The sequence below is a fragment of the Papilio xuthus genome, unplaced genomic scaffold (assembly GCF_000836235.2).
Source record: "Papilio xuthus unplaced genomic scaffold, Pxut_1.1 DF827542.1, whole genome shotgun sequence".
NCBI classification, from domain to species: Eukaryota; Metazoa; Arthropoda; class Insecta; order Lepidoptera; family Papilionidae; genus Papilio; species Papilio xuthus.
Genome location: NW_013531107.1, coordinates 5875518 through 5889198, shown reverse-complemented (window position 1 = coordinate 5889198; position 13681 = coordinate 5875518). Strand labels below are relative to the sequence as shown.

Below are 13681 nucleotides of genomic sequence, written 5' to 3'. Positions count from 1 at the left end.
AAAAATAACACTTTTACTTTTACCTTTTACTGATACTGATTATATTTAAGAAACAAAGAAAAAAAACTGAATGTCAATATCCAAACTACATCAAATTTTTGGTCGATTGCAATAAACATTCCAGTGTGGGTGTTTCCGCGCATACCATTCATAAAACCCGCAATGACAATCCACGCTCCGCCCACTCACTTCACCCCGCGATGGTCTGACCTAATAGTCGTTAACTTTATTTAAATTTCTTTCTACCCGACAGCGAAAATTATAAAATAAAAAAAAATTGTCGAGTAAAATTTTACATTACCAAATTTTTACTGGTTATGAAAAAATAACCCTGTATAAATGATTGATAAAATGAAAAAAAAAAGTAGCCTGAGATTCGAACCGGTAAACTTAAATACATATTACGGCAAACATACTAGAATACTGAGCCAAACTAGTATATACTGTGACAAGGCAAAATTTGACATTAGTTAAAAAACGTATCTGTCATATTCGGCGTGACAAACTTTTATATTTAAGCGTTATGACAGGAGAAGAAAAATATTGGGTTGCCCAGTAAGTTCGTGCCGCTTTATAAGGAAAATTGAAACCCTGTTCTCTTAAATTTTTGGAAATGTTTTTAAATTATATTGGTACGACTCTATACCTAAAACGTCTTTTATTTTTGGCTACAATTTTAAAAATTAGTTTTTATCTCAACCAATGAAATGAAATTATTCCCAATATAGAAATTTTTGTGACGTTTGATAATGGTGGATATCCGAAAATGAATCCACTTCAGCTACAGTCTATTGTAAGCTTTATATCGAAAATCAGAACGAACTTTCCGGACAACCTATAATGTTAATACAAAGTGTCAAATGAATGTAACAGAAGTAGTTTATTCCAAATTGTATCACAAGTATATAGAGATAGAGTTCAATTTTGTCAAATGTACCGATATTTTTGCGCACCTTGACTGCTTCGTTACTTATGACGCTGTGGCTGCTACGATATTTATGAGCATCTTGCATGTACTCATATATTTGACGCTGTGTATGTACCGATGTATTTGAGCAGGGTGAATGTATCTATTATTTTGAGGACTTTTGTTGTACCGATATAATTGATTACTTTTGGTGTACCTATATATTTGCATATCTTGTCTGTGACGATCTATATGACGCTGACTGTACTCTGAATCTTTGTTCGTTTTTTTTACCAAAAATTATTATATATATGGAATACATTATTATTATAGTATTGGTTTTTTTATTTATTTTTTTTAATTTAATTTAATTCTATTTTACTTTAGACCAAATCTCAACTAACACCAGGTGGGATCGTGGTCAAGCGCTGGCTTATCAAACATAAAAGAAATGCATATTATATCTTTAAATATTTATATCTTAAACAAAGCTGACGTAAAACATCGAGTTATTTGTAATCAGATTATATCCCGATTTGAAATTATATTATGTATTTATTCATATTTAGTAAATAACAGTTTGTCACATTTACAATAATCATAATGTATGGAAAATACCGCAGAGAAATCTGAAAGTTTTATGCATTAATACAAGTCCATTTCAGTAAATGTTCAATGCAAAGTGTTTTCTATCGGCGGCGTGTCTCACATCTTGTATAGCGCCGCATCCGGTTACTCAGATCGTCTAAAGCACTAACAAATCTAATGCATTCATATTATTTACATATAAGTTGTTTGACTTTTGCGTGTCCTAATACTATGAAAGCCTCTATAACGTCAATTTAGGACGCAACATATCTTTACTTTGTATGTAAGAGATATTTAAAAGAATTTTCCCTTTTATGTTTTATTTACATAAAAATCTATATTTATTTCGCAATAATTAATTATGTTAATGTTTTATTATTAAATAAATTGACAACTAAATATATTAAAAACTGCAAATATAAATTAATATTCGTCTTCATTACAACATTATACAAGGAAGGAAGGAAACTCAAACATTTGTATGACGTGTAATTTATATTTATTATATATTCTATATTATTTAGGATTTAAAAACAAACTTTGCAATAATAAACATGATACTCGAGTATTTATGACTTGTGGGAAAAGCTTTAAAGCTTTCCACCAGTTAGGTATTTTTATCAGATAATGAACACTTGTAACATTTCAATGAAGTGAAGTCGAGATTAATTAAAAAACAACAAAATGACAAGAAGAATATGAAAATTGAACTGCGGGTCGCATTCGCTACGAAACAATTCCATAACGAACTTCAAAAATCTATGACGCGTGGCAATCACGTGACTAATCGAAAGTTATTGTCCGTTTATCCCAATTATGGAGTCAATGAAAAGTTAATTAAAATAAAATAAACTAGTAAGTTACTCTTGTGATTTATTAACGTTGCATCAGGTATGGACAAGAGCATACAACTAGTGTTAGATTCGAATATGATGCGATCGTGTGATTTACATATTGTTTGTCCGTCTGTAGCATTGTACGGAGGTCATTAACCCCGCGCTCAGTCGTGCACGGTGGTGTCGTAGGCGTTACACCACAATCACCATGACCTCTGCAACCTTAAAGGTTAATTATCCCTTTTGAAAATAAACTAAAGTCTAGCAAATGCTAGATTGAAAGCAATGCCCTAGTATTTTACATGCATATTATGAGCTATTATTCAATAATTTTAAAGACAATCAATTCTTTCATTACTGAAAGCTTAATTTTTAAAAATAAATGTATGTAAAGTTAATTTGGTTGATTTTAGCGCAATCAGAAAACCGCAGTGGATGCAAACTCTTATTTATATTATTTTGACTGCGGTGGGAAATCTTCTTGATGCATTTTATATTTTAATACGGTATAAACCCCTGGTTAGGTGATTCTATTCATGGATATTTCTAGATTTAATTTATTTTAAATTAACTTTTCTGTGCGTGTTAATTGACAAGGAAGATAAAAAGAGGATTGCTTGTTACTATAGATTTATTCTATAAAATGTGACCGGTAGTGAGCGTAAGGGGAGTGCCAGACGGTCCCTATTGACTAGATTGCGGACTCCCCACACGATCCAGCGAACATGTATACGGAAATTGAATTTGTAAGTTGCCAGACATGTGAATTTGACGTAGATCTCGTTTAATGAATAAAACAAAAATCTTATTTATATGTATGATTATAGTTGTTTTGTTTTGCCAGCATTATCAAGTAACTTGAACTTGTCTATGTGAGGTGATATAAATTTACTACATTTTGGATGTAATTTGATGAAGTGTTTTATTTATGACAGGCATGATCTACCTTCGCTCGCACTTGGACAAGTACCTGGCCGTGGACTCGTTCGGCAACGTTACCTGTGAGGCTGACGAGAAGGAACCTGGCAGCAAGTTCCACATCAGGTAACAGCAACTGTTATTGACAACTTTTAAACCTAATATTGTTTTACTAAGCTAGTAAAACAATATGTGTAAACCTGAATTGGGAACTTAAAATTTTATTCAACTGCCTGGCTGCTTTTTGATTAAATCTAAAAATTCCAACTGAAGTCAGTCATCCGATAGTCTATAGTCGTATATAAAAGAACACAAAGCATCGTCTTTAAACCGGATATGAAAAATAAAATATTCCCTTCCGATGCTCACTAATCCGCCTGCAGTGAGTCACAGGAAGTTCACAACACTGAGGAGCGAAAACACGAAATAAGTTTTTATTTACGACCCGACAATTCTTTGCCAAAATCAAGCATGGCGGTCGCGTATGACTTGAGTTATTGCCTCCATAAATAGCAGGAACTGATATTGTTAATGGCTGATTGTTCTTAAAAGCTGAAGCGTAGCGAAATGTTCAGCTCAAAAACAAAAGTGTACCTTAACATAAGTATTAGAACCATACCTAGCTATTAGGACTCTTAGACCAACACCTTTGGTGGTGCTTGTCAACCGTATAGTGTTTTTTACTTAAAGGGGAAACATTGCCGCCTTTGTTTTCGCGTTGCAAAACGTATGTATTGTAAAGTGGTAATGTATGTCGCGCAACACTGCATATTCTCTTCAGTATTGAATGATTCCATTGTTAACAAACTGACTCGCATCAATACGTTGCCGTTACATTCTTGGTCATTTTGATTTTACAGGTTCACTAAATTCATATGTGTTCTCTGTGATTTGTTTCTGAAGACTAGACTAGAGAATTAACGATCACAAAAATCAATAACTATTTTAATTTAAAGCATTTCGTTAATAATTTTTTTAATATTCATTAGATTGTATTTGTAACTTGATCGTCATTTGAATACGAAAAGCAACCTCAACACAAGCTGTGTATTACATCTATATCATATTATATTTATATACATAAACAAAAATAGCGGGAAACTTTCATTCCCCTCGTTATTTATAAGGATTCTAAAAAAAACGCACGACCATAAATTACTCGAATGTACGTAAAATATTTTTATTTGAATGCAAAAGTAATGAGTATTTGGAGCTTTGGGACTTAGTCATGTTATGTTGTAAAAATACTCGGAGGTGGACGACTTATGTTTACAACGTTTTAACAGGAAATTTTACAATATCCTGTGCTCGCTACTACAACATAAAATGCAACAGATAAATCTATACAATTTCGATTATAATTCAAAACAAAAAGCTTTGTTAGCCTGATACTGAGGTTTAGTGATTTCTTAACGAGTCTGAATGGGCAAGTAAGAGGTAAGTAATAAAAATGTATCGCCGTACAGCGTGTCGGAGGACGGCAGCGGGCGCTGGGCGCTGCGCAACGTGGAGCGCGGCTACTTCCTTGGCTCCAGCTCCGACAAGCTGACCTGTACCGCCAAGACTCCCGGCGACGCCGAGCTCTGGCACGTGCACCTCGCCGCCAGACCGCAGGTAACACAGGATACGATGTCTTTGGATCTTCCAAAAATAATAATATATGAATCTCTGCTACGAAGTAATGCGTGTTGTTCGGCAGGTGAACCTAAGGTCTATCGGACGCAAGCGGTTCGCGCACCTGTCCGAGTCATTGGACGAGATCCACGTGGACGCCAACGTGCCGTGGGGCGAAGACACGCTCTTCACGCTGGAGTTCCGCGCGGACGAGGGCGGCAAGTACGCCCTGCACACCTGCAACAACAAATACCTCAGCGCGGGAGGAAAGGTAACATCAAACACCCTTCCAACATGTTCCAATGAACAAGTTCATCTGATCTTAGTTACTGTTCTAGACAAATGCTATTAGATTAATTGTAAATCCTTTGACATTCCTTACGTTGTCAAGAGGAGTACGGATCCAGAAAGAGAGAATAAGATGGAGTAGGTTTATATCTTCTTTTACCTTCCTTTTGCAATTGCAATTATTGAATAAATACCATATTAGTCAAAATATTCAGTACAAAAACTCTTGTATTTAATGATATTACATACATACATAAAACTTATGTATTTTATGTTCATTGTGGAAAGGTAAGAAGCCTGTAATTCTGAGTCTTTCCCGAGAAATGTCTATACGTTTTTTAAAATCATCGCTGAAAAAGCCACCGCTGTAAAGCTTCACTAAAAGACAAACTTTTAATCTACAAAGCGCTTTGACGCGCGCTCACGTTACGTTCCCGTCAACTCAAACATCTGCCTTTTTACCTCCCTTTGAACTTCTCCACAAGCTAATGTTTACCTTTGTCGGCTATGTAGTTTGATCGTTGCATTAGCTAATTTCATCTGTCTACTTTAGAAAAGGTTGTTCATAAATTCATATTTAAATTAATATAATTACCAGTTATGTTTATTACTTTCAATGATCTACTATTAAAAAAAACAGGTTAATCCTGAATTACAATCAAGACAAAGTAATTATAATATAACCTTAGTACTACAAAGTAGCAATCCTAACTGGTTCATATAATTTTACGAGATGATAAACCTTAGCCTAATAAGGTGTGCGTGTTGTGCCTGTGTGTCGTCTGCCCGGGGCAGGGCAATTTGTACGGGATAATGCATGAGAACAGTGGAAGCTATTCAAGTGGCGCGTTGTTCCCACACTACCTGACCGACTGCAGCCGATCTTACAAAATATATACAACTCGACATTCCTCGATTGTTTTTGAAACTTTGTTTTTATTCCACACTTTAATCAAGTTTATATGTATCTCACTATCTTACTTCGTACTAATATTATAAATGCGAATGTTTTAGAAGGATGAATAGATGTTTGAAGTGTGATGTTGTATCTCCGGAACGGCTGCATGAATTTTGCTGACATTAGGCATAGATGTAGTATTTTATATGGTCTGGAAGAATACATATGCTACTAATTAAGTTTTTTTTAATGTCATGCGGACGGAGCCGCGCGCGACATCTAATTAAATGATTACATCTTGATTGTGAATTTAGTCGGCAAAGGTTTGAATGTTTGTGTCGGTTGTGTTGTGTCAGCTGGTGGAGACGTGCACGGCGGAGTGCCTGTTCAGCGCGGAGTACCACGCGGGCGCGCTGGCGCTGCGTGACGCGGGCGGGGCGTACCTCGCGCCCATCGGCTCCAAGGCGGTGCTCAAGACGCGCTCCACCAACGTCACCCGCGACGAGCTCTTCTCCCTCGAGGACAGCCTGCCTCAGGCCGCCTTCGTCGCCGCCCTCAACGACAAATACGTCTCCGTCAAACAGGGTCAGTATGCCACCACCATGTCACTACCTCAGTTTACAGCTGATACGATCTCTGCTTTCAACGCTATATTGATACGGAAACATAATAAAATCTTTTCGACTTACTAACCGACATGTAGACTGTATTGAAGTAAGAAATCAAAGCAACGAGTAATAATAATGTAAGATTTAGTTAGCTGGTGTAAGTTAAGACAAGCATCATTAGATATACGTGCACGTTCTGTGTATAAACATAAATAATTTACTAAGTAGTACGTGCAGAGCGTGCCCGCCTGCATGTAGCGGCCGCTGCCATACTTGCGTCCTCACCTCGCCCTCACGTCCTCCTCATCATCATGTCTACTTCAAAATATGTATATTTTGTCTATATATCAACTCCGCACGATTAAATTCTATCGTCGTGACTCGGTCAAATTTAACAAATTCAAATATTGTTTTCTTTTTTTTTTTTCATCACAAAGCAATTGTCATTAGTAAACTATGATTTCACTTTTTTTTGTTTTCTTTATATAAAATAATTTCAGATCTAAAGTATTTATTCAACAAAAATAGGTAAAATTATTAGATCCTTTTATTTGGTTCATAACTTTTTTTATGCAATTCAAAAGATTCCAGTTCATTCTTCGCTTTAAGATATTAAAATCCTTGCATCATGGTGCAACACTCATTAACATAGAAAAAAAAACAAATGTGCATTTTATTTCAAAAAAACAATAATAGCTTATTATTTTTAAATAAACCAGTAAAGTTCGTTTGAATAGGAATTTATTTTTATTGGATCATAAATAAGTTTAGATGACGCCAATTGTATACGATGACAGCGCATCAATGTTTTCTTTTTAGTCCCACTAAGATAGTTGTGACGGAATAATTTAGCATACGAAACTAATGTGTTGCTCCGACTGGAGCGCGCCACACCGCGCCGCACCGCGCCATGCCGCGGCGGGCGGATGCGGACTCGTCCGACGAGTCTAGAACCATTATACTGATGACATTACATCATTATGTGATTATTATGTACAGACATTGTTTTGGTTACATTCATGTTGGATAATGCAATGTCATTTCTAATCTCATCCTATTTAATCCAATGTCTGCGTCTCTGTCAGCGAGGGCCACGACTCGTACCGTAAAGATATTCGCGGCAAAAAATGTCCGCCATTGTTGAGTCGGTACTTTCCCGCGTTTCTATCACGGATGCCTGCGCCGCGCCGCGCGAGACGAGAAACTATCGACGGCTGACTGACGACTGCTTAGGGTTGCCTCTGACTGACTGACTGACTGATATCTGCCTAATATTGCGTCTGGCTGATTGACTAACTTGTTCCAAGGGTTTGACCCCGACTGCCCGATTGCTTGACTGCTCTTATGCGCCGCCGTTGACGCATAGTAACACCTGAGTAAATAACGTGCGCCTCGTTTAATGTTACATTTTATTCAGTATCGTTCCTAGTTATCAGTTAATCATTTTTCATCAGTTTCAAACGCCTTTTATTAGAACAATTCGAAAAAAAGCCTCACAATTTTAAACATCGAATTTAGTCATTTATAAGTAAAAATTAATTTATGCGTTCGCATTGAATCCCAGATATCAAACGGAGATAAGTGAATGTTTATTTTTCTTTCATATGTAATACATATCAAGACTTACAGTTAATCTAGATTGGTTTGGTAACATAAGACGTATACGTAAACTGTTAATCGATGAGAGTCCGCTAATTGAGCACGTCGCAGTTATGTTCCGGCGCGCGCACTTCTCGCACCACCGAGCCCCTAACATGGCGTAGCACTGCTCCGGTGTCTGCTGTCTCAAATGACATGGCGATATAAATCGTTACAAACTGACGAATACGTTTAAGGAAGTGTAAATTTATCAATGACACTTGTTCTATTAATGTCGTTTGGTGTAAGAGAGTGGTATGTGTGGTAGGTGTGGACGTGACGGCGAACCAGGACGAGATCAGCTCGCACGAGACGTTCCAGCTGGAGTTCGACTGGGGCACGCGGCGCTGGTACATCCGCACCATGCAGGACCGCTACTGGACGCTGGAGGCGGGCGGCGGCATCCAGGCCAGCGCCGACTCGCGCTCCTCCAACGCGCTCTTCCAGCTCGAGTGGCAGGGCTCCGGCGCCGTCGCCTTCCGCGCCAACAACGGCAAGTACCTCACCACCAAGCGCTCCGGACACCTCTACGCCAACGCGGACCAGCCCGACGACAACTGCAAGTACTACTTCTACCTCATCAACAGGTCGGTGCTCCTCCTACACTTTCATCTCTATCGTTTCTCGTGTCCCAGTGTTGTATTCATGGTCGTTCCCCGTGCAGGCCGATCCTGGTGCTGAAGTGCGAGCAGGGCTTCGTGGGTCCCAAGGGCACGCGGCTCGAGTGCAACAAGGCCAACTACGAGACCATACAGGTGGTGCGCGGCCCCAAGGGGGAGGTCTACTTCAAAGGCAAGTGACTATCCTAAGTTTCCGGATGACGATGTGAGTGAATGTGAACGTTAGAACTGAGGTGTGTTCGTGCATGTCGCTGCAGGTCGCGAGGGCAAGTACTGGCTGGCGGACAGCGAGGGCGTGTCCTGCGACTCGGACCGGCCGCAGGGCTTCCACCTGGAGCTGCGCGAGCCCACGCGGCTGGCGGTGCGCGCGGCCCAGGGCGGCAGCTACCTCGCCGCCCACAAGAACGGCGCCTTCCGCCTCGCCGGACCCGACCTCGCCAGCGCCACGCTCTGGGAGTACTAGGCCCCGCCCGCGCCCACGCCCTCGCCCTCGCCGCCCACACATCACACGCTCACCTGAATCTCATAGACATATCGACGTCATCTCTTTTTGTAACATTGAGTCGCATTTCCTTGAACATTTCACATACAATTGTAGAGTAGAGGGCGCGGTGCTGCCGACACCCGCCCGCTAACGTAACACGATACGTAAGTGCCGCGAGTCCGATGTGGCATTTCTAGTACTTAAGTGAAGGTCCGGAGCGCCGAGGGCGGCGTCTCTCTGCATTTAGTACGGTTAAGGTGTCGCCGAATGTGATCATATGGAAATATCGCTTCTCCTTATTATAATCGTAGAATTATTTTTCGCTTGTTGAGGATCATTTTATACATTAACTACGTATTATTTATTGCCGCGCAAGTCCGCGCGAGACTGATGACGGAAACGATCCGACTGTACGACCGCTCCGTCGGATTATTTCTCTTTCGACCGTGTACTTATATCCCTTAGTGATAATTTTATATAATTTTTTACGATGTACTTTGAATGGTCTCGTCCGAGTGCAGTTTGTGGCGACGTTAGCTGGACCTACTTTTGATATAATTGTGTCGCGGCGCTCGGTTTTGTCACGAAACTGTAAGCTCCCCTGCGAGCGCTGTTCCCGGCAACGACAAATACTGCGATCAAATCTGGCTTTGTACATCGATCAAAAAGCAGTAGCCAGGTCGCCGGCAGCATCACGCTATGCATGTTGTGGGGCAGACAGACAGACGCCGCACAAACTGTTCGTAACGATAATGAACAAATAATCTATTTAAGTATTTGTACTGCGAATTGTGCTGATCCTAAAATTTAAAGTTTGTACGATATAATGTCTTTGTAAACTATTAATAAATAAATTATAATCATATTGTATGAACATGTTGTTTTATTTAAAACTTATTATTTTAAGATGATTGCAATTAGAACACAAGTAAACAATTGAATGAAACTGATAGACTGTGGTTCTCTATGGGAGCTGAGTTTGCCAGCAGCCAGCGCAAACACAATAGGAATATATCAAAATAAGGAATATATATAAAAACAATCTTTGAAAAACTTATACATTTTAATTAAATAATTAGATTAATCTTTACAGAGTTGTCCCTCTAGCGCTGCAGCTGGTGACGCGCCGGTTCAGCAGCGATGCATTTTATTCATCAAAAATTAATATACTAAAAACAATTTATCTACATAAATGATAAACATAATCGATAACCATTTCATTGCAAGTTAGAAAATAAAGCGAAAAAACAAAGATGCAAAACGGGTTGCCAGTACATGGATAGTTTACATTGCGTCGATTTTATCCAGGAATTAAAATAAGTAGACAATAGTAACCCAGCACAGGCAACACTTGTCTCCTTGTTACATTACAGTGGTGGCAACACTCGCCGCCCGCATTGATACATTGTGTTAATGTAACGAGTCGGGCGGCCGAGTGTTGCCGGCAATAAATTTATCTTAACTAAAACAAATACTAAATCGAAATTGAGGTCTGCGAGCTCGAGGCCGCCGCCAAATAAACCCATAAACTGATTATCTACCACCAATTCTGCTACAATCATAAATTAGCAAAAAAATATATTTATCAGCATATCAATGGCATAATCCCATTCTTAAGAAAACTGAGGATTGTTGACATCATATAAAATTGTAAGATTTCGTACGACACACAAACACACACAAAAGGTCCGTAAGCACTGTTGCAGCTGAACCGATGCCGTCTCGCTCGCTAAAACATTCTCAACATTCAAAAATACTGTTAATTATAAAATAAAAACGACGCAATGAAAAAATATATGCCCGGGACAGATGTGAACGTCGAATTAAAGTAAAAGTATAATACTGCGGCGAGAGAGCGAGACGGCACGATACCGCGCGGTGCCCACGTCAAATCTGACAGGTGCAACAGTGCGTGGAATCTGTGGAATCTCCATCAGAAAACACACCACTCGAAGCTAATATTCCCTGGTAACTGAACAAAATGGCCGCTATAAAAATATATACTCTAACCACTTTACTTTTGATCGAAGTTATGTTTCTAATTTAAATTTAATTTACACCGAGGACACAATTTACAGATGCACACGACAATTTACCTAAAGCCACCGGCCGGCCCGAGCGCGGCTGTCACGCGATACGTCACTTTGACAGGTGACGGCGACGGTGACAGTGGCAGTGACAGGCGCCGGGCGGCAAGCGCGCGGAGACAAGTCATATTTGATACTAAACAGTGTACTAAGGCACGAATCACAAGTGAGTCCCCGCGACGTCGGGCAATGGACGATTGTGTACCAGCGCACACGAGCATTGTCTCGCACCACTTTCATATAATCCTAGGCACTTACCGCAGTGTAAGCTTCAGTCTCAAGGCGGCTTTCCATCGATCCAGACATGTCTAAATACATTCGGCTTAACATACGGAGGCTTCGTAATTTAGTATAACTGACATATTAAATATTATTATATAACTATTATTGCTTTATTAAATTGCAAGCTTTTGCAAAACCTGGTCCGATGGAAATCCATCTTGTTGGGCAGTTCGTTTACCTGTGTATAAAACGTATGAGATATGCGTTGTAAAATTTTATAATTAATAAATTGGAACTAATTATCACGATAGTATTGTGTAAATATGACAGACACCCCCACAACAAGGGGTGTATTATAAATAGTTAATTCTGAGGAAATGCTTTTACACAATACCTTACATAAACCCTTCACATAAGATTTAGTACATCTCCGTAGTTTTCTGTCTAAACCAGCGGTTCTCAACTTTTTTTTTGACTGCGGAACATTTTTGGAATAAAAGTAATTGAGGAAACCCTATGATACCCTTTTAATTTTTTTAAAAGACTTTAAAAAGGAGAAGATTCCCAATTCGATTGTTTTTTTTTATTATATTCCGTATCAGATTTATATGGACCATCAAGAAAGGTCCAGGGCTCCGCAGCGCACACTTTGAGAAACGCTGGTCTGAACACTTACAAAAACATGGTCATCCCGCTCATTTTCCTTTTGTTCAGTGGAATTCGACGGTTAAATCGACGAATCAAATAGTCACCAGTCGACAATCTAATTGTAATTAAGTTTAACCACATGTCCACACTATTGATACTAAAATCACTGAATTTGAGACATTTTCAATATAGTATTTTTTATCCTTCAAAATAATTGATTCAAAGTACAGTCAGCTGCATAAATATGTATCCATTTTTGAAGCTTTAGAAACTTGTATACACTTTCAATTTCAAAAATGTGTATGTGTTGTTAAAATGGGAAGTATATTTAAATTTGTAAATTTATGATAAATTATGCAGCTGACTGTATCACACTGTCAAAAATAAATTCGCAGATTATCGTCCTTTTATATATTTACATGATTTTGTTTTAAATAGCACTGCACTGAATTAACTCGTATTAATCATATAAACATGATTATTTTAGTGTAAACTAGAATTAATAATTTTATTAAAATTCATGAGCCTTTGATGAGTTACAACTAGACATTGTTTATTGTGAAATAATTAAAAAAAAGCTTGGTGTCTTTTAAGCTCTTACGTTACTATTAGGATGAACAGAAAGTCGTTCTGTCAGGTCCTCACTGAATTGTGACGAGAGAGGACAATTTTCTGTCAAGTTTACCAGGTGATATCGCATTGTAAGAAATTGTCCATTTTATATTTATTGCTAACAAATAACCAAAATGTTCTGTCATTAAATATATCTTCTCTTAGTATTCTGTTTGCTTTTCAATTCGTATTTTTATTGCGGTTATTTGCGTGTTTTAATTTTTTTTTATATCTGACAAACCATTTTGTTTGATTTCAGAAGTTAGTACTTGTTCAAATCATTATACAAATATATGATTTTTACAACAAATTTGCACATAATGTTGCTCGTATTGTTGTGAGTGTTGTCAGTGTTGTTGGCAACATGGCTGGTTGTTGTGATCGCTGCGTCGTTGTTAGCAATCAATACATTTGTCTGTATCACTGTATGATTTGGTGCGCACGTTGCGTCGTCTGCAGCGTGCAGCGTGCAGCGTGCAGCGAGCGCCCGCCTGCAGCGTGCAGCGCGCAACGTGCAGCGTGCAACATGCAGCGTGCTCGCAGTGCGTGTGTCCGCGTTGCAGTGTGGAGGTGCTGCGCGCCGCTGCGTTATGGGGGACTCTGCAACACGCATGTAATTTACAAGTTAATATATAGTACAAAATAACCATATGTAATTATAGAGCGCGTAACATTTACCGGCTAGGAGAGGAAGGGGTTGGGCGTGTGTCGCT

General features: G+C 38.9%; 1 protein-coding gene and 1 long non-coding RNA gene across 3 annotated transcripts in view; one reads left to right on the top strand and one right to left on the bottom strand.

The window, feature by feature from the left end:
- The window catches only part of singed (fascin domain-containing protein singed), a 25747-nt gene extending 15477 nt beyond the window's left edge, over positions 1-10270 (top strand). For both annotated transcript variants that reach the window (XM_013313758.1, XM_013313759.1), the window contains 7 exons: positions 3267-3375; positions 4716-4863; positions 4949-5134; positions 6406-6634; positions 8564-8882; positions 8960-9087; positions 9173-10270. In XM_013313758.1, coding sequence (XP_013169212.1) covers positions 3267-3375; positions 4716-4863; positions 4949-5134; positions 6406-6634; positions 8564-8882; positions 8960-9087; positions 9173-9378 — 1325 coding nt within the window. In that variant the 3' untranslated portion in view covers positions 9379-10270. The remainder of the gene's footprint in view (positions 1-3266; positions 3376-4715; positions 4864-4948; positions 5135-6405; positions 6635-8563; positions 8883-8959; positions 9088-9172) is intronic.
- A 173-nt stretch (positions 10271-10443) lies between these two features.
- Positions 10444-13681, bottom strand: LOC106118967 (uncharacterized). The gene is made up of 2 exons (XR_001227945.1): positions 13647-13681; positions 10444-13568 (listed from the first exon to the last, which is right to left on the bottom strand). It is a non-coding gene; the product is annotated as an uncharacterized LOC106118967 (long non-coding RNA).